The 17,853-nt window shown below is 38.1% G+C and overlaps 1 protein-coding gene across 3 annotated transcripts in view; it reads left to right on the top strand.

Moving 5' to 3' along the window:
* The window catches only part of usp24 (ubiquitin specific peptidase 24), a 169,807-nt gene that overhangs the window by 39,728 nt on the left and 112,226 nt on the right, over nucleotides 1-17,853 (top strand). For all 3 annotated transcript variants that reach the window (XM_052010648.1, XM_052010647.1, XM_052010646.1), the window contains exons 4-15: nucleotides 1,561-1,704; nucleotides 3,609-3,731; nucleotides 5,421-5,456; nucleotides 8,184-8,249; nucleotides 8,625-8,690; nucleotides 8,867-8,941; nucleotides 9,355-9,513; nucleotides 10,354-10,468; nucleotides 12,413-12,516; nucleotides 13,540-13,647; nucleotides 15,238-15,333; nucleotides 15,464-15,625. In XM_052010648.1, the coding sequence (XP_051866608.1) occupies nucleotides 1,561-1,704; nucleotides 3,609-3,731; nucleotides 5,421-5,456; nucleotides 8,184-8,249; nucleotides 8,625-8,690; nucleotides 8,867-8,941; nucleotides 9,355-9,513; nucleotides 10,354-10,468; nucleotides 12,413-12,516; nucleotides 13,540-13,647; nucleotides 15,238-15,333; nucleotides 15,464-15,625 (1,254 nt within the window). The remainder of the gene's footprint in view (nucleotides 1-1,560; nucleotides 1,705-3,608; nucleotides 3,732-5,420; nucleotides 5,457-8,183; nucleotides 8,250-8,624; nucleotides 8,691-8,866; nucleotides 8,942-9,354; nucleotides 9,514-10,353; nucleotides 10,469-12,412; nucleotides 12,517-13,539; nucleotides 13,648-15,237; nucleotides 15,334-15,463; nucleotides 15,626-17,853) is intronic.

The raw sequence follows: 17,853 nt of genomic DNA, 5'->3' as shown, positions 1-17,853 counted from the left end.
ATTTTGCTGATATTGCTCTTCCCCTAACTAATCTTCTGAAGAAGGGAGTAAAGTTTGTTTGGACAGATTCTTGTCAAGAAGCATTTGAGAAGCTGAAAGCCATTTTATGCTACTACCATCCTGTGCTCAAAACACCTGACTTTGAAAAGCCATTTTCATTAACAGTAGATGCCAGTGATGAAGCTGCAGGAGCTGTGTTGTTGCAGAAGGGTGACCTTGATGATATTGACCATCCTGTAGCTTACTTTTCAAAGAAATTTAATGAGCATCAAAAGAATTATTCCACCATAGAGAAAGAATTACTGTCGCTTGTTTTAGCCTTGCAACATTTCAGTGTATTTGTTTGCACCGCTCAGAAACCATTGACTGTATATACAGATCATAACCCATTGGTGTTTCTGAGCCGAGTCAAAAACAAGGACAGAAGGCTGTTAAACTGGAGTTTAATTTTGCAAGAGTTTGATCTCATGATAACTCACATTAAAGGCAAAGATAATGTGATTGCTGATTGTCTTTCCCGATGTTAAATGGGAAACATGTACCTGTACTAATCTGATAGTCTGTAGTTGTGTAGAATGATAATTATTAACATTACTAACTGTATGCGCGGTTAAATTTTTCTTGGGGAAAATTTTTTTTAGGTGGGAGGTGTTACGGACTCAGTGAAAGTCCCTTTAAGATAGAGAGTGTGTGTGTATGTGTGTGTGGGGCGTGCTTACATCAATAGAAGATAAAGGATGTAATGACGTTGTTGAAGAAGTTAGAAGGAGAAGAGAGAGAGAGAGAGAAGGGAGAGAGACACCAGCCTGCTAGTTTTCTCTATCGATGGATGAGAAACAATAACTGTGTCTGCCACTGAAATCCATGTATGGAAGTTGGAAGTAATCCGGTGGAGTTCACTTTGTTGCTGACCTGTAGAAGGAAACAAGTATATTTGTGTGTGGACGACCACGATTCGGATGCTTTTCGGGGTGAGGAAGTCACTACCGAGTAAACACTGAAGTGTCGCTGGGGTTTCATCGTGGAACATTTGGATTTCGTATTTACTCTCTCTGTGTTTCTCTACGTCTACGTCTTATCTTCAGACAACGGTGGTTATTGAAGAAGCCCTTGCTCATGCTTCACCTTATGGCTTGCGGAACTGAACTTTAAGAACCATTCCTGAACTTGGAGTTTGGGACTGCCACACACACACACACGAAGAGTTTAGTTTTGGGGTTAACGTTCGAGGTTTAACATTTTTGAATTCTAACATACTAACATTTTTACTTTTATTTTACGTATTATCATAAGTAGTGATTAATAAAATAGTTTTTAACACTGAATCATGCTCAGTGTGTTTCTTTTGTTGCTGGTTCGTGACAATTGGATTATGGACTCCTGAATTTTTTTTAAAGATCTCTTTATTAGTCACATGTACATCGAAACACACAGTGAAATACATCTTTTGCGTAGTGTTCTGGGGGCAGCCCATCAATCACATCTTATTGCATTCAACGTCTAGTTGTTCGGAGATTATAAATAAATGAGTTACTGATTCACTCTTGATAATTTCTACAGTTATTAACTTCGAGTGCTGTCCATAAATGGGGTACTGAAATCCACGAGGGAATTTACAACATGGTGATGCTTTTAGTGGATCTGGTTGCAGCACGAGTCAAACAAGACCCAATTCCGATCAGCCTTATGGGAGTACTCACTATGGTATGTTGACAATTATAGTATTAAGAAACACATTTCTAGTATTCTCACTCTATGGTTTAGCGTATTGTGAGGAGGAAAGAAAGTCCCAACAAAAGGATCAAAGTAGGTCAAGTGAATGGGCAAAAAGTTGGCAGAAGGAATATTATGTGGGGGAAAATATGAGGTTATCTATTTTGGAAGGAAGAATAAAAAGAAAAGTAAATTATTATTTGAATGTGAGACTACAAAATGCTGCAGTGGTATATTAACCACAACAGGTTGGCATATAGCTACAATAATTAGGAAATCAACTAATATGTTGAATCAGAATCAGATTTATTATCACTGACATCTGAAGTGAAATTTGTTGCTTTGCAGCAGCATTATAGTGCAAAGACATAATCTATAAATTACAGGAATAAATAGTGCAAAAAAAAACAGAATAATGAGATAGTGTTCGTGGATCATCTAGAAATCTGATGGCAGAGTGGAGGAAGCTGTTTCTGAATCGTTGAGTGTGGGTCTTCAGGCTGCTGTACCTCCTCCCTGATGGTAGTAACGAGAAGAAGGCATGTCCTAGATGGTGAAGGTCCTTAATGATGGATGCTGTTGCCTCTTGAAGATGTCCTCGATGGTAGGGGGGATTGTACCTGTGATGGAGGTGGCTGAGTCTATAACCCTCCGCAGCCTCTTGTGATCCTGTGCATCGGATAGGATGGCAGTGAGACCGCACCTGGAGTTTTGCGTGCAGTTTGGTCTCTATATTTAATGAAGGATATACTTTGGAGGCAGTGCAGAGAAGGTTCACTGGTTGATTCCTAGGATCAAGGGTGTAGTGTATGAAAAAGGTTGAGTAGATTGGGTGTATACTCATTGGAGTTTAGGAGATTGAGAGGTGATTTTTATTGAAATTCGCAGGATTCTGAGGGGTTTTGATAGTGGATACCAAGAGTACTTTTCTCCTAGTGTGGGTATCTTGCACTAGGTGACATAGTTTCAGAATATTGGGACACCCATTTAATACAAAGATGAGATATTTCTGAATCTGTGAAATTCTCTGCCCCAGATCTGTGGAGTTGGAATCATTGAATACATTTAGGGTGGTAGTTGGCAGATATTTGAACTATCAGTGGGATATGTGAGATGGGGGGGAAAGGGGACACTGAAAAGTGCTGGATTAGCCATTATCTTATTAAATGGGTGAAACGGGCTGGAGGGGCCTGATTATGTTGTATTCTTGTGATGTCGAGGAAGGGAGATGGTAGGGGTGATTTCTGAGGGATAATTCAAATCTAGATGGAAAGAAGATTGGTAGATGGTTGGGGAGTCTGGGGAGCCGAGAAGGAAATGAATCTCTAGGTGGTAGGGAAGAAGTTGAAGGTGGCACCAATCCAGAGGAATTTTCAGGTATCAACCCAGGTATGGTAAATGCACTTAATTAATACCAAAGCAGTACATTGACGTAAATCTTAACTGAACAGTTAGTTTTCAAGGCCCACACCATTCATGGTCCTTGTATGTGTGGTAGAATTTTGTACAAATGACATCAAAGGAACATTATATGTTGTTTGATGTTGCTGTGTATGTGCAGCATTTTTGTGCACCTACACACATGTGTGGAAGTGATGGCAACAACTTGGCCTGTGGTTTTCTGTGCTACCTGAAGACAGTCCACCAAGGAGAAAAACTTGTGCACTCAAGGGTTATATCCTCACAACTGTATGAGTATCAGTCAGATGAATAAGAAACAGGGATAAGCCCGTACAAATTACAGCGAGGTAGTGATGCTGATTGGAATATAAATTGAGAATTATTTTTGTATTTGGAATTAACCTTTTATTTGCACATTGAAAAGTGACAGTGTATTGCATTTTAGTGACTTTTTATATTTTGCATTAAATATTAAACGTTGTTTGGCTTTCCAGGCCTTCAATCCAGGTAATGAGTATCATTTCAAGAACCGAATGAAAATGTGCCAGAGAAATTGGGCAGATGTTTTTGGAGATGGCAAAATGTATGCCATCTCACCACCAGCCAATTTACAGAAGGTGAGTTGGGTAGCATATGTGGGAGTGTGGAGCCTTGACTTTGTGGTGTATAGTTAAAACGCCACTTGTCAAGTCTAACACAAAATGTGGAATGGCTAACCATTCTGACCATTTTTGAGGTTGATATTTATTTGTGTATCTCAGTTGTGATGAATCTTTGTGCTGCAATGAATTCAGGAATTGTCTTTGGCTACTTAACCAACCAAGATGAAAATTGAGCTCCAAAGCATGGTTCTTTTAACATCTTGGCTTATTCTCCAACCAAATGAAGACATGGGACAGAACAGTGTGTGTATCAGTGCATCATGAGAAATCAATATTTTGTGAAAATTCACATAGCAATATCTGGAGTTGTGGAGTAATTGTCCCTCATTTCTATTCTGACTTGGGGTCTCATTTACAATTTTTGAAATCATTGTAATTGATATTAGCACACATTTCAAACACAGCTGTATGGATACTATGTCTAGGATTGGCTTCATGGTAAAATCCAAAATCCCTCCGTACATCAACTTGGATTAGGACTGCATTTGCCATGGTGGCTTCTGTTTCAGTATTGGCTTATTCTCACTTTACATTTAACCCTTGATGCAAATAAAAATTCTGTGACTTAGGTTGTCATAACTTAGAAGCCTCCTGATGAAGTATATTGTTGGTGGGTCTGAATTACGGAACTCCCTACCCAACAGCACTATGCAAGTACCTTCACAGAAGGACTGCTGCAGTTCAAGAAGGTGACTCGCCATTATTTTCTCAAGGGCAATTAGAAATGGGCAAAAGTTGCTGATTTTTGCCACTGATGTTGAAAATGGAAAAAAGAATGTGGTTTAAAAACTCTCAAATTATCTAATGGTCCAGCTATAAATGGATATGTAAGACATAAGTAAATAGGAATAGGCTACCAGACCCTTCAAGCTTGCCATCATTCAACATGATGGCCTCAACTCTTCTTCTTCTGTGTCAGTTCCCCATACCCTTCAATTCCCTGATCTTTCAAAATTGTATCTACCTTCACCTTTAAATACTTAAAATAATTAAGCTTCCACAAAAATACCCCAACCTATGGGATAGAGAATTCCAGAGATTCACCACCCTCTGAAATTTCTAAGCATCTCTGTTTTAAATGACTGCTGCCTTTTAACTATATCCCCTTGTTTGAAACTCTCCCATTAGTCAAAACATCTCAACAGCTGCCCTGTCATGCCCTCTCAGGATCTTGTATGTCTCAATAAGGTCACCTCTCCTCCTTCTAAACTTTAGCGAATACAAACCCAAACTGTTTAGACTTTCTTGATAGGGCAGCCGTATTGTGCAAAAAAAAAATAGCCCAGTGAATCTCCTTTGGACTTCCTTCAATACTACTGTATCACCTTTTGTTAAGTAAGGCGACCAAAATGCTGTGCTGTATTCCAGGGGTGGCTTCACTAACAGTGCACAATTGCAACAAAACCTGCAAATTCTTTGTAACAGGCCAAAATGCCATCTGCTGCCTTAACTACTTGTTGAATTTGCCTGCTACCATTTTATGATTCATGCACTAGAATACCTAGACACAATAAGAGTTTAATAAGTATCCCATGAATACCAAATTTATTTTTGTATATTGATCACATTGTTTGGTATAGCTTGGAATCAGGGAATTATAATTGGTAACAGATTTATTTACTTATTTTCATGATTATTTTGCAGGAACCTCATGGCTGGCTCATAGATCTGGTTAATCGGGTAGGCATTCCATTCTGTTTCACTCCCCCCCCCCATTTTTTTCCTTAACTGTGGAAAAATCTGATGGATCTTGTATGAGTGTTGTAAATAATCTGGTGTGGTCATGGCTTATTCTTGTAAAATAAGTACTATACTAAAAGAGAGGATGGAAATGGAAAGGATTAGGGTGAAGGTGTTTATATTTTTAAAAATGGCATATTATAGAGATTGAAACGGTAGTATCAGATTGAAGAGTCAGCACAGATGAAAGGCACAGAAGAAAAACGTGAAGAGTATAGCATGAAACAATGTACCATAACATTTAAAAATGAATTGGATGAAAGGTTGGGGAATGCAGAATGAACATTGAGCTGTTTGTCAGTGGTAGTGAGGTGGTGTCATCTAAGATTCCTAGTCTTTTTTTTGACAACACTTCATTTTGTTATGTTGAGGACTTGAGAGAGGACATTATAAATCTTTTGGTATCATGAGAAACAATGGAATGATAGAGCAGGGAAGGTTCATTGTATTATTGCCAGTGCCAGCTTTTTTGAATAACCATTTATTGCCATTCTTCTGTTTCTCATAGTCCAGAAACAGTGCAGAGGTTTAGAAAGATGATGGCAAACAGAGCACTGAAAAAAAAAATTCTTATAAAGAGGTCACTAAGGAAGTTAGAGAATCTCTTGCTAATATATTTAAGCTCATTGGTATAAGTAATAAAAGAATTATCTGCAAGGACAAATGTGATTCAAAACAATTGGCTTGCATTCTCAAGGGACAATTTGTCCCTTAACCAATTTATTGGATTTCTATCGGGGATTACATATCCTGTAGTCACTGGAAGTAGTTCCTTTTCTAACTAATAGACAATTTCAAATGTCAAAGAGCTAAATTAAAAGCCTGTTAAACTTGATGGTTGTGTGGCCATTAGATAGACAAAGTGTGGTGAGCTTAAGAAGGTGTCAGAATTAAATGGTTATCAGAAGAATCCCACAGGAGTTCAGAAGGTTATTTTTTTTAATAAGTAGTTTCAGCAGGCAGAATATTACCAAGGAGTATAGCTATTAATTCAAAATGGGATGCAATAGTGTGGATGCTAATAAATATACAATCTTAAAATTTATTTCTGGGAAGACTCGGTAAAAGCACAGTGAGATGACAGGGAACATCAGCACTTCAGCCTTAAGTTCAAAGTTATTTTTCCAGACACAAGCATGAATAAGTTGTACTGATACATGTTCCTAACCATTGAATAGCAATAGAACCTCACTATGATTGTGACATGAACCAGATTGTAAACTGTTTGCGACTGCAGTGACTGTTTCTCGTTATTGGAAATTTCAAGGATTTTTTACAGGTGGAGTTTAAAGTGGAAATCCTGACGTTGCTGTTAGTCTCTTCCTCAGGCTATTCTGTTTTACAACAACCTCTTTGTAATTGGGGAAATTAATACATTTCAGATATTGGCAAGGTACTTTCATTGAAAAATGCACTGAAAATGTTTCATGTTGTTATCTGAGGTGTTAAATAAGTCATTAATGGTGTATGAAGTTATGATTCTGGTTTAGCAAATATTCTGGTTCTAAAATACTAATTTTATGTATGTTGACAGCAATTCTGTTCAATGAGTATTTCAAAAAATATATAGTTTAAGTTTCTTTTTCTAATGTGTATGTTCCAGTGTTTATTTAATGCTCTATAAAATATTTAAATATTTTTAAATAAAAATTGTGCCTTTTCCTTCCTGCTTTGCTATCTGTGGAAAGTCTTCAATATTAATGGCAGCTCAGGCCACTTGATAACATCACTGTGATTGCATGCCAGGGACTCCTTTCAGCTGATGCCTGACAGCAACTGATATTGGAAAAATGGAAGTCTATGCCACATAGAGAGCTAGCTCTTTGTGGACAATTTTCTTGGAGGTGAGCAGCAAGTGCCATCTCTGCTGCTGGCCATAGAAATCCAGGCCAATGTTTTTAACTAAATTCCTATTAATAAAACCTGCTCACGGAATAACGTCCAAGTATTGTTGATTGATTATGCTTATAATCTGCTTCAATCACTGTTCATTGTACTTCCATGCTAATATTGAATTAGTAAGCTTTGTTTAAAAGTTAATAGGCTTTCAACTAGCAGCACTTTGGAAATATTGGCATTATGTTATCTTCTCTGTTTTGCTGCTAATAGAATCTTTAATTATTTGGCACCTTTCCTGAAACTTCAGGATCTGTTTATCAGGACTTAGTAATTTGAATAGTTACTCCAGAACTGTTGGAAAAAAAACTAGCTTTCAATTTAGGTATTTGCCTATCACAAGTTTGCAGTCAAACAATATCAAATGATAAGTTGTTTTCCTATGTTTAGGCAGGTTCCAGACAGAAGTTTAAGTCCTCACTGAGTAAATTTACCAAAATCAGTTTTTCCTCTTTCCTTTACTAATATTATGAGTTTTGCTGCAGGGCAGTATCTTCTATAAAATGTTTCCTTTCTATATGGCTTGGAATTGCATAGTACAACCTTAACTGTATTGGCAATGGTAATAGAAAGAATAAAAGCTGGTAACATCCAGTAGGAAACCTTAGGTTCTGTGTGTGTCCAGCTCATTCAGTGTGTGACTCCTAGACATCACGGTACAATGTGATTGTTTCCATTTAGAATCATTGATCTGTACTTCATATTTTTATTACAAATCTTTGAAAGAAGTCAGTTATCACCAATTTAGATGTTTTTCATTTTATTTTCTAGTTTGGTGAGATGGGTGGGTTTTCAGCAATCCAGCTTAAGCTTGGCGCAGAGGATATAGAAACTGCAGTAAGTACTTTCAAAGCAGTAATTTGGGGAATCTTTTAAGCATACATATTATGTATGATTTAGTGCTAATCTTTTAATTGAATACCTCAATTTTTGATTAACTATTGATAGTTTTTGCATCACCTTTCATCTCTTATTCCTCCATTTTGTACTATAGCATGGTCATTCATGACTCTTTAGTTTCTAATGTTAAAGGCTTTATCTGGAAGTGATATCTGAAGGGGAAGTACTGATTTTTCTTTTATTATCTTCCTGTGACTCAAATCGGTGTTATAACTGTGAAGTTGGAAGCTGCAAACTAATGCATTACATAAATCTAATTGGTTGTTAAAGGACTTATTATTTTAAATATTTACTCTTACCCTTTTGTTTTAGGCTGTATCGGCACTGGTGCAGCCTTTGAGTGTCTGTGCTGAATATCTAAATCCCATGGTGGTACAGGTAAGTACTGTTATGCAAATCTTCAACAGAATAGTTAAGTCTAAAATCGAAATTAACCCACTGCAAGTGAACAGAATGGAAATTACACCAACCTTTTAATTAAGCTACATGTACAAGACTAAATTTGGGGCAGAGTAGACGTGGGTTTAACCTTTGTTAATTTTTGTTTTTTGCAGCCCATGCTGGACCCTGTCATCGATAAAATGATTAGATATGTACAAAGTTTAGAAGAAAAAGATCTGAAAGACAAGGTATTTTCATTAGATTTTTTTGAATTATTTTCTATTTTAGCCTTGCTGGAATCTCTCATTCAAAATGTTAACAGATTTCAGGTTTGCCTCTTTAACCTTAATGCATTTCCCCAAAAAATGAGATGATGCACAGACAACAGTACAGAGAATTATGAGCAGTTAGCAGTGAATGTTTTATTTAGCACTGGCTGTTTTTTTTCCTTTCATTGCTGCTTTGTAGGAAGTTTGGCTGTTCTTGTTGCATGTTCATGACAGCCCAAAAAAAAGTTGAATCTCTTGTTAATCTAGTTGGATGCCATGTTCCTATCTGACTTCTGATGGGTGTTTTTGCAAGTATGATTTTTATCAGTATTCATTGGTTTGTTAAATGTTTGTAAACTACAAAAATGATTTTAAAATCCTGTCCAATACAGAGATTGGTGACCATTCCAGAGCTGCTCTCTGCCATCAAACTGTTGTGCATGCGCTTTCAGCCTGCATTGGTAACTGTGGTTGATGACCTCCGATTAGACATCCTCTTACGTATGTTGAAAACTCCTCATTTTAGTGCAAAAATGAATTCATTAAAAGAGGTAAGTTAAATCTTGTGAAAATGTTTATTCTTGCCAATTTTTGGGTTTTGTCTACTAAACCATGACTTGAAGTTTGAACCATTGCTTGCAGTGATAAATTGACAAGTTATTGAACATTGGTCTTTGAAATTAGCAACGTTCTGTGACGTGCAGACCTTAAGTACCATATATACTATTGATGTTTCTGTTTGGAGATGACAATCAATGTATTCCTGTAAACATAACACACAGACTGTCAGTTTGTTGGTCAAACACAGGAAGAAAATTGATGAGATAGAATAAGATTTGAGGACCATGTTAACTGAAGGGATGCCATAAGATGAATTTAGGACATTTCTTTATGAAAATTTCATTATGAAAATTCTTTTCAATCTAAGATAAAGTGAACATAGTTTTCCAGGTAGAAAGAGGACTTGATCTTGTCAAGTAAGGTATAAATCCTGTGCTTTTGAAAGCAGGGTCAAAACAAGAAATACGAGTTAAGTTGGCAGATTTGTCATCTCGGTACTTTTGTCTTCTGCATTCTGATTTCAGTTTACAGAAATAAGTTCTCATTTTATCAACTGGAATCACAGAGCTCATAATTAGTACATCAATGGGACTTTCTACTTGATTGATATTTCTGTAGATTTCATGCTTACAAATCTTTAGTAGAATCAGCATTAAATATCAAAATAGCATGTATTTTGTCTGCCTCCTTAGCCACTTACTAATTCTTCTCTCTCCTCACCGCCCTCTCTCTTCCCCCCCCCCCCCCCCCCCCCCCCGGATAGGAAAGTAAAAGTTATTTGGAGAGAAATTTATTCAGAAATGACAGTTTATTTCTATTTTATTCCTCAGGTTACTAAATTGATTGAGGACAGTACCTTATCAAAGTCTGTGAAGAATGCAATTGATACAGACCGATTATTAGACTGGCTAGTGGAAAATTCTGTACTGTCAATAGCACTTGAAGGTACAGTAGATTTGACAGTAAACTATAATGGCAATTAAGAGGGATTATCAACTTCCAAGTGCTGTTCCAACTACTTTAGTAGTGAGGTTAATTAAGGATATTTAACAAAATGATATGACTCAAGGACTAAAAAGTATTAACAGCAAAAATGCTGTCTGATTTTTCTAGCTAATGCCTATTGATTACAGCTTAGATTTACAATCAGAAATAGAGACTTATAGTGTGACTGACGTCTGCAATGAGGATTGTACAGTGTTGATGTATGGACATTTTCTAGCACAGTGTGAGATTGTTCCTACAAGGACGGATATATTGGCCTGAATTTTGCGGTCAGCAGTGATCTTGTGGTAGGAGTCGATCTCAAAGAAAGCTGCCCACAAAAATGTAGCAATTCTTTTGCAGACTTGCCCAGTTCTGATGTCAATTACTGTCTGGTGTCAGTTCAGAGAGATCCTGGCATCCAACAACAGTCAAGTCGTGATACAGTCTAAGCAGGCAGTGTCATTGAAGAATTCTCACAGAAAGCAAACCAGGAACCATCAGGGCACAAATTTTAGCTAATGCTGTAAGAGTGCAAAATAGTTCAACGGAAGACTACATTAGAAACCTAAATACAATGCTTTAGTTTTTTAAAGTCATTGTATTTTGAAACATTTTTGAGGGAATTACAGCCCAGAGAAAATTAGTTTTTTCACCCATGCACACTCATGAGGTTAACCCCAGACCTCAACTCATACTTTTCCAAATATATCTATATGTACACCTTGGAGCCAATCATTGCCTACAAGAATAAGGTAATTAGTTTCCATACCATTTAAGTTAAGTGGCTCTGTACTGCATGCTATTCAGTAGAGAACTTGTCTTCCAATAGAGATCAGTCTTTGTTTACACAGCTACACTTCGTGATTTCAAAGCTGATTATTGCTTGTAAATTTCAATAAGTTCAGTAGAAGTGGTTTATTAATATAATTTCCTTTGGTACTTAAACATTTTAACGTGGTTATTAATGTGTGTTAATGCTGTTAGAATGCTATTTATGTTTATTTGGGTGGGGGGTGTTTTGGGTACAGAGGAGAAGGCCTTCGTGTTATCAGGGTTTTTATCCATGGAGAGTCCATGCCCCTAATGCAAATAATCAGGATTTAGTGCACTACACTAAAAATCTTAGCAGTTAGAACACAGCACAGTATTTCAGTTATTATTGTTTTATAAATGCCCAAAGTAAATCCACTGAGTAGTGATTTCATTAGAGAAGAATTCATAATATGGAGAGGAGGGTGGAATCATTGATAGGTTTGGGATTTTACATCAAACAATGTATTTGCAAAAAAAATCTGAGTTAGTGTCAGTTACTAAGTACAACGCTGTTGAACCCTGATCGTTTTCACAACATAACTGCAGAAAAATGTGCTTAGGTTTTCCCTCCTCAATGGGAAGTAAAAAAGGCATTTACTCTTTGTGCTTTTTTTCATCGCCCCCTCAGGAGAATAAAAGGACAATAAATGTTTTCCAGCTCCCTCCCTCCCTCCCTCCCTCCCTCCTGTCTATGTGAGGGATGTTATAGTGGCAGCCAAATTTTGCGAAATTGCACATCTTCCCAGTGACTTGTGCTGTTGCCACAAATGTTAGGAAAGGAGATGCTTTACCTGCTCTGTTTATGGCTTGAGAGTGAAGGTTGAAGTTTTGCTATGGTGAACATATGCATCATGGTACCATTGCTGGAATTAAAATTCACCTTTTTAATTGAACTCACCACTTAGTGAACTACTGAATACACATTGCAACATTTGGAAGGCTATTTGGTGATTGAACTGGCATATGCCTTTCAGTGTGAAGGAGGCGAGGTATGCTTGGGTAGGTGTTGAAGTATTTTTGTATTTGATCCATTTGAATGTTCTTTTTGTACCATTTTCAGCAAACTGTACTTTTATTCAATTTCTGCAGGAAATATTGATCAAGCACAATACTGTGATAGAATAAAGGGAATAATTGAACTGCTGGGCAGTAAACTCTCTCTAGATGAACTTACCAAGATTTGGCGCATTCAGGTATAGTATGTGGGATTACAGCAAGATAATGTTAAAATTATTGGGCTAGTATTCTTTAAGGTGCAAGCTTGGAGAAGTGAGTTTGTCTCACTATGACAGCTATGGAGTTCAAGTTGTTATGAAATATTTCAAAAATGGCTTATCACTAATCACCATGAAATTTTGGATTGCTGTAAAATGCCACCTGGTTCACCATTGTCTAGGGAAATTATAGATAAACAGTAATTTTTTTTCAAATATGCTTCCTTCATAATGTGTGTAGATGTATAATAAGTTGGCATTCCCCATACAAGACAGATTATATTCCTCTTATACAGTACATGATGCACTAGGGTGCCTCACTGCACTGAATTGTAAGATTAATGTAATATCCCTAGGAATACCCATAAACCACAGTGCTCTGATATGCTGGTGTTTGGAATGAAACTGCATCTCTGCCTATACCTTGTTGGCAGACATGTTCCAGAAGGAGATTGATCATGATTTCATTTTCATAGCAGCCCATATCACTAAGTGGCGTAAGGGTTTTTGCTGTCTTTGTTGCAGTGCCTACATCTTGCAAATAAACTAAGAGCTACTGAACAGCAAAGTTTACCTGTTATTGTCACTTTTAAGCGAGGGCAAGTTTTATATTTGGTGCTAAAAGGTACAAATCTAACAATTCAAACACTTTGCGAACATTGTACAAGAGTCACATTTTATTTCTGAATTGAGTACATTGCTGCTTTGTTTAAAAAAGTGACTGAAACACACTGTTCTATTTGTTTTATTAATTGATATTAAAAGTGGCTGAAGACATTGTTGCTGGAGTTTGCACTGAGCTAAATTAAGGTGAAATTAGTATGAAGATGTTTAAAGTAGTATGGTCCTCTATGTACATTTCTACTGATATTGATTAACTGGGGGAGGTGGGGTGAGGGGGGGATATGAGCAGAGAAATGACAGTTTCCTAAAAAGGACAGTTATAGTGTTCAAGAAAGATGCAATCCAGGTTATTTACAATTTGCTGTGGTTTATATTAAGTCAGGACAATCTTCAACTGTCATTGAAAATATTCATACCATTATTGCTGCTGCTGCTGCCAAGTTCAACTATGATCAACTGAACCATCTCTTTATCTTAATACAGAAGGTAAGTGACCATTTATATTTCAGTTATATTTACATTATAGATCTTATGTATTTGCTGTGGGTTTTAACTTTTAACAATTATAACAATCAGAGCAATACAAATGGATGTGTGCTAAATTCATAACTCATTTCCTTCCCCTCTGTTTTCTCCCCTCCCCATCCTAGCAAATCAAGTACAGAACAGTTTACCTTGCAAAAGGGCCATGATCATCCTTTTTCATGCTACTAGGCATCATTGCACTGGGTTACAGCCCTCATGTCCATCCTGTTTTTGAGTTAATTTGATTTGTATTACTGCATTATAACCAAGTAGATTCAGGAAAGAAGTTTGATAATATTATTTGGAAACCAAATGTGTGTGATGTTTTCTAGGTTAGTAGTAGCAATGGCTTCCTCCTTTGGTTCTCTTATTCTTTTTAGCCAAGTTTCAGAATACAAGTAAAACAGTAATGCTACTAAATGAATGCTGTATTCAGTCGCATATTATAGTTTCCCCATGTGTACGTTGAATGGTGGGAGTAGTGAACACTGATGATGAGGAGTAGGGAGTTCCAGGATTTGGACCTACTAGTGATGGCACAGCAATGAGTATGAAATCGGACTTGAAAAACAACTTGCAAGAGGTAGTACTCATATGTACAGGTTTCCTTTGCCATTTCTCAGAGGTCAGAGGTTTGGGAGCTGCTGTTAGACCAGCCATTGCAAGTAACTGGTGCATTCTGTAGGCTGCACACATGGTAGCCAGAGTGCACTACTGAGGAGAGTGAATGTTTAGGGTTGTGAATTGTGGTGCCAGTCATGCACCTCATTCCTCCAAATACTGAAAAGATGTTTATTGTTAAATGACTACTGTAAGTCACCCCTAGTATAGGTTGTTTGAGAGATAAATGGAAGGGTATTAATGGGCATGTACAAGAAAATAGGTTACAGGTAAATAACTGAGGAAATGGTTTTGCCATCTGAGAATTGGCATTGACTTGAAATACCGAATTGCCATCTCTTGTGTTGTAAAGACTTAGATTGCTTTGTCCTGGATGATGTTGAGTTTATTGACTATTGTTGGAGCTAACATTCATCCAGGAAAGTGGAAAGGGTTTCATCACACTAGAGATGTGTAGATGATGAAAAAGCTTTGAAGATCCAAGTGAGTCTTGGTACAGGAAGCTCAGCCTCTGACCTTTTTTTGTAGCCACAGTATTTATGTGGCTTTACCAGTGACATCCTTAGTGTCAAGGTGATTGATCTCCAATGACTACAACCATTTTACCTTGTATGAGGTATGACTCCAGTCAGTGGAGAGTTTTTTTTCTCCCCCCATTGAATTTTGTCTTACCATTGAATGCTGTCCTAATATCATGACAGTCACATTGGCTTGCCTCTGTATTTGAGATGTTGTATCCATGTTAGGACCAAGTTTGTATTTAGTAATTTATTTCAAAACTTTAAACTGAGTAAATCCTAACTGCTTGGCAGTGAATAGGTTATTGGCGAGTAAGTGCTGCTTGATTGGCAAGTGTCACTGACACTTGCTATCGCTTTGCTGATGATTGAGAACTTTAGATCTCTCTAAACTTTCCTGTTTCTCTTTTAGAGTTGGGAAATTGAGAGTGACCGTATTAGACAAAAACTTCTCAGCCTTATAGGAAAAATTGGTCGTGAAGCACGTTCTGAGAATACCACAGGAAAGGTAGGAAGTTGTTTAGAAGAACATGTTTAACTTTGTAGCCTGGTTTCATTGCAATTAGTATTGACTCTAGAAAAATAACTTCTTTTTCTCACCTTCTCACTTCTACAATCCAACCCCCACTTTTCCTAAGGTGTTGGAAGTGCTTTGGGACCTTGCCCATTTACCAGCACTTCCCACTAACTTGGTCCAGCCAGCACTGGAAGAGCACCTGACTATACTCAGTGAAGCTTATGCAGTAAAGGAGCAAATCAAGCGAAGCTACATTATTAAATGTATAGAAGACATTAAAAAGGTAAGGTAATTTTGGGAAAGTAATAATAAGTAAATGAAAATTACATCAGAAATTGGTTGTTTGGCTCAACTGGTCCACATTGGCCTCTGCTCAATACACAGTAACCCTAAACCCATGTGATTTTATGTTCCTTATATTGAAGTTTCTACTTTTGTAGAACACTGATAACGGCTGAATTTGGATTAGGGGTGACCCTTGTGATATGGCCATTTAGGTTATGGAAATTCTCCCTTGCAGAATTCACACATCACTACTTCACCATAGCCAGAAATTTGAGATGCAAAATAAAATTCTCTCCTGGAATTTGTGTTTGAGGGTGGGGGAGAGAAATTTAGAAGTTTGAGTTATTTGACATGAATTCAGGGGAAGTCTCAGAACCTTTTTACTGAGTTAACATTCAGAATGAAAATATAGGAAACAAAAAATGCATGAGAGAGAAAAGATTATTCCCGATTACAAACCTGTGATGGCCTTTATACCCCTCCCCACCCCTCCCTAACCCCAGGCACTTTTCCCTGCAACCACGGGAGGTCCAACATTTGTTCTTGCACCTCCTCCCTTGCCACCATCCAGGGACCAAAACAGTGCTTCAGTAGAGACAAAGATTCACGTGCACCTCCTCCACCTTCATCTACTATAATCAGTGCTCCTGTTGTAGACTCCTCTACGTCAGCGATACCAAGTGCAGACTAGGTGACCAATTTGCAGAGTTCCTGTGCTCTGTCTGCACTGACAACCAATCTTCCATTTTCATGCTATTTCAATTCCACTTTCCATTCCCACACTGACCTTCACCTCTCCACTAATGGTTCCCATTATCACCTTATCAGATTAGTGTCATCTGCAAACTAACCTTGCCTTCTACATTCACTTCCAAAATTGGTTATATAAATAACAAAAAGTCCCAGCACTGACCCCAATGGAGCATCACTAGTCACAGGCCTCCAGTCAAGAAGCAACCTTCAGCCTTCACTCCCTGCTTCCTACTATTGAGCCAATTATGAATCCAATTAGCTATTTCTCCCTGGATCCCACAAATCTAACCTTCCAGACAAGCCTGCCATGGGGGACCTTAAAGGCCTTACTAAAATCCTTATAGGCAAGGGAAACTGCCCTAGCCTCGTCTATCCTCTTGGTTACCTGAAAAATTCTTTTAGGCATGATTTCCCCTGCACAAAACTGTGCTGACTATTCCTAGTTAGACCTTGCCTATCCAAATGTTGATAGATCCTGTCCCTCAGAATGCCCTTCAGTAACTGATGTCAGACTCACTAACCTGTTGTTCCCTGTGGACCTGTTCTAGCTTTTTCCATAACTATTTTAAAACTATTAGAATTACAGTCACTGGACTGAAAGTGCTCCCTGACTGACTCTTCAGCCACTTGTCCTAGCTAGCTGTGGGAGTCAGTGGGTTTATAGTAAGTGTCAGTGGATAGTTTCTCTCCTGAAATAGCAGGGAGATCCAGAAAGGGGAGAAGTGTCGGAAATAGTGAATTTGAGAGCGGGGTGCAAGTTGATAACAGTTGATAAAATTGACAAGTTCCACACATGCAGGAGGCAACACCAAAATGCAGTCATTTATGTGGCAGAGAGTTGCAGAGTGGTGCTGGAGTGGGTTTGTAACATGCAGCCAATAAAAAGATGAAGCCAGGGCTCATAATTACACCTTTAATTTGTAGAAACTGAAAGGAATCAAAGGAGTTCTTTTGAGCAAGAGCAAGTTCTGCCAGGCAGATGAGTGTTTGGACTAATGTTCCAGAAAGAAGTGGAGGGCCCCAAGACCTTCCTAATGGGGGATGGGGGTGTATTGGGACTGAATGTCCATGGTGAAGATAAAGGGGTGGGGGGGAATTGTCAAAATGGTGGAGGGCATGTGAGGTGTGCTGGATGTAGGTGGGAAGGGTCTAACAAAGGGGAAAAAGATAGTTAAAGTATGAGGGAATAAGTTCAGTGGGGAAAGAGCAGGCAGAAACAAGTCTACCAAGACAATTGTGTCTGTGGATCTTGGATAAGAGGTGGAAGTGGGCAATGTGGAGTTGGGGGAACTCTCAGGTTGGACTCTGTGGATGGGAGATCTCCAGAAGTGATGAGACTTGTTTGTTGGTGGGGTTATGGTCCTGAGGTAATTATGGTGAGGAGTTTGTGAGCTGCCTTCTAGCCTCTGCAAGAGAGGTCAGTCTGCCAGACCACAGTGGCACCACCCTGGTCTGCAGGTTTGTTGGGAGAGG

The sequence above is a fragment of the Pristis pectinata genome, chromosome 3, assembly GCF_009764475.1.
Source record: "Pristis pectinata isolate sPriPec2 chromosome 3, sPriPec2.1.pri, whole genome shotgun sequence".
NCBI lineage: Eukaryota > Metazoa > Chordata > Chondrichthyes > Rhinopristiformes > Pristidae > Pristis > Pristis pectinata.
Note: the sequence above shows the minus strand (reverse complement) of the source record. Positions and strands in the feature narration are given on the sequence as shown.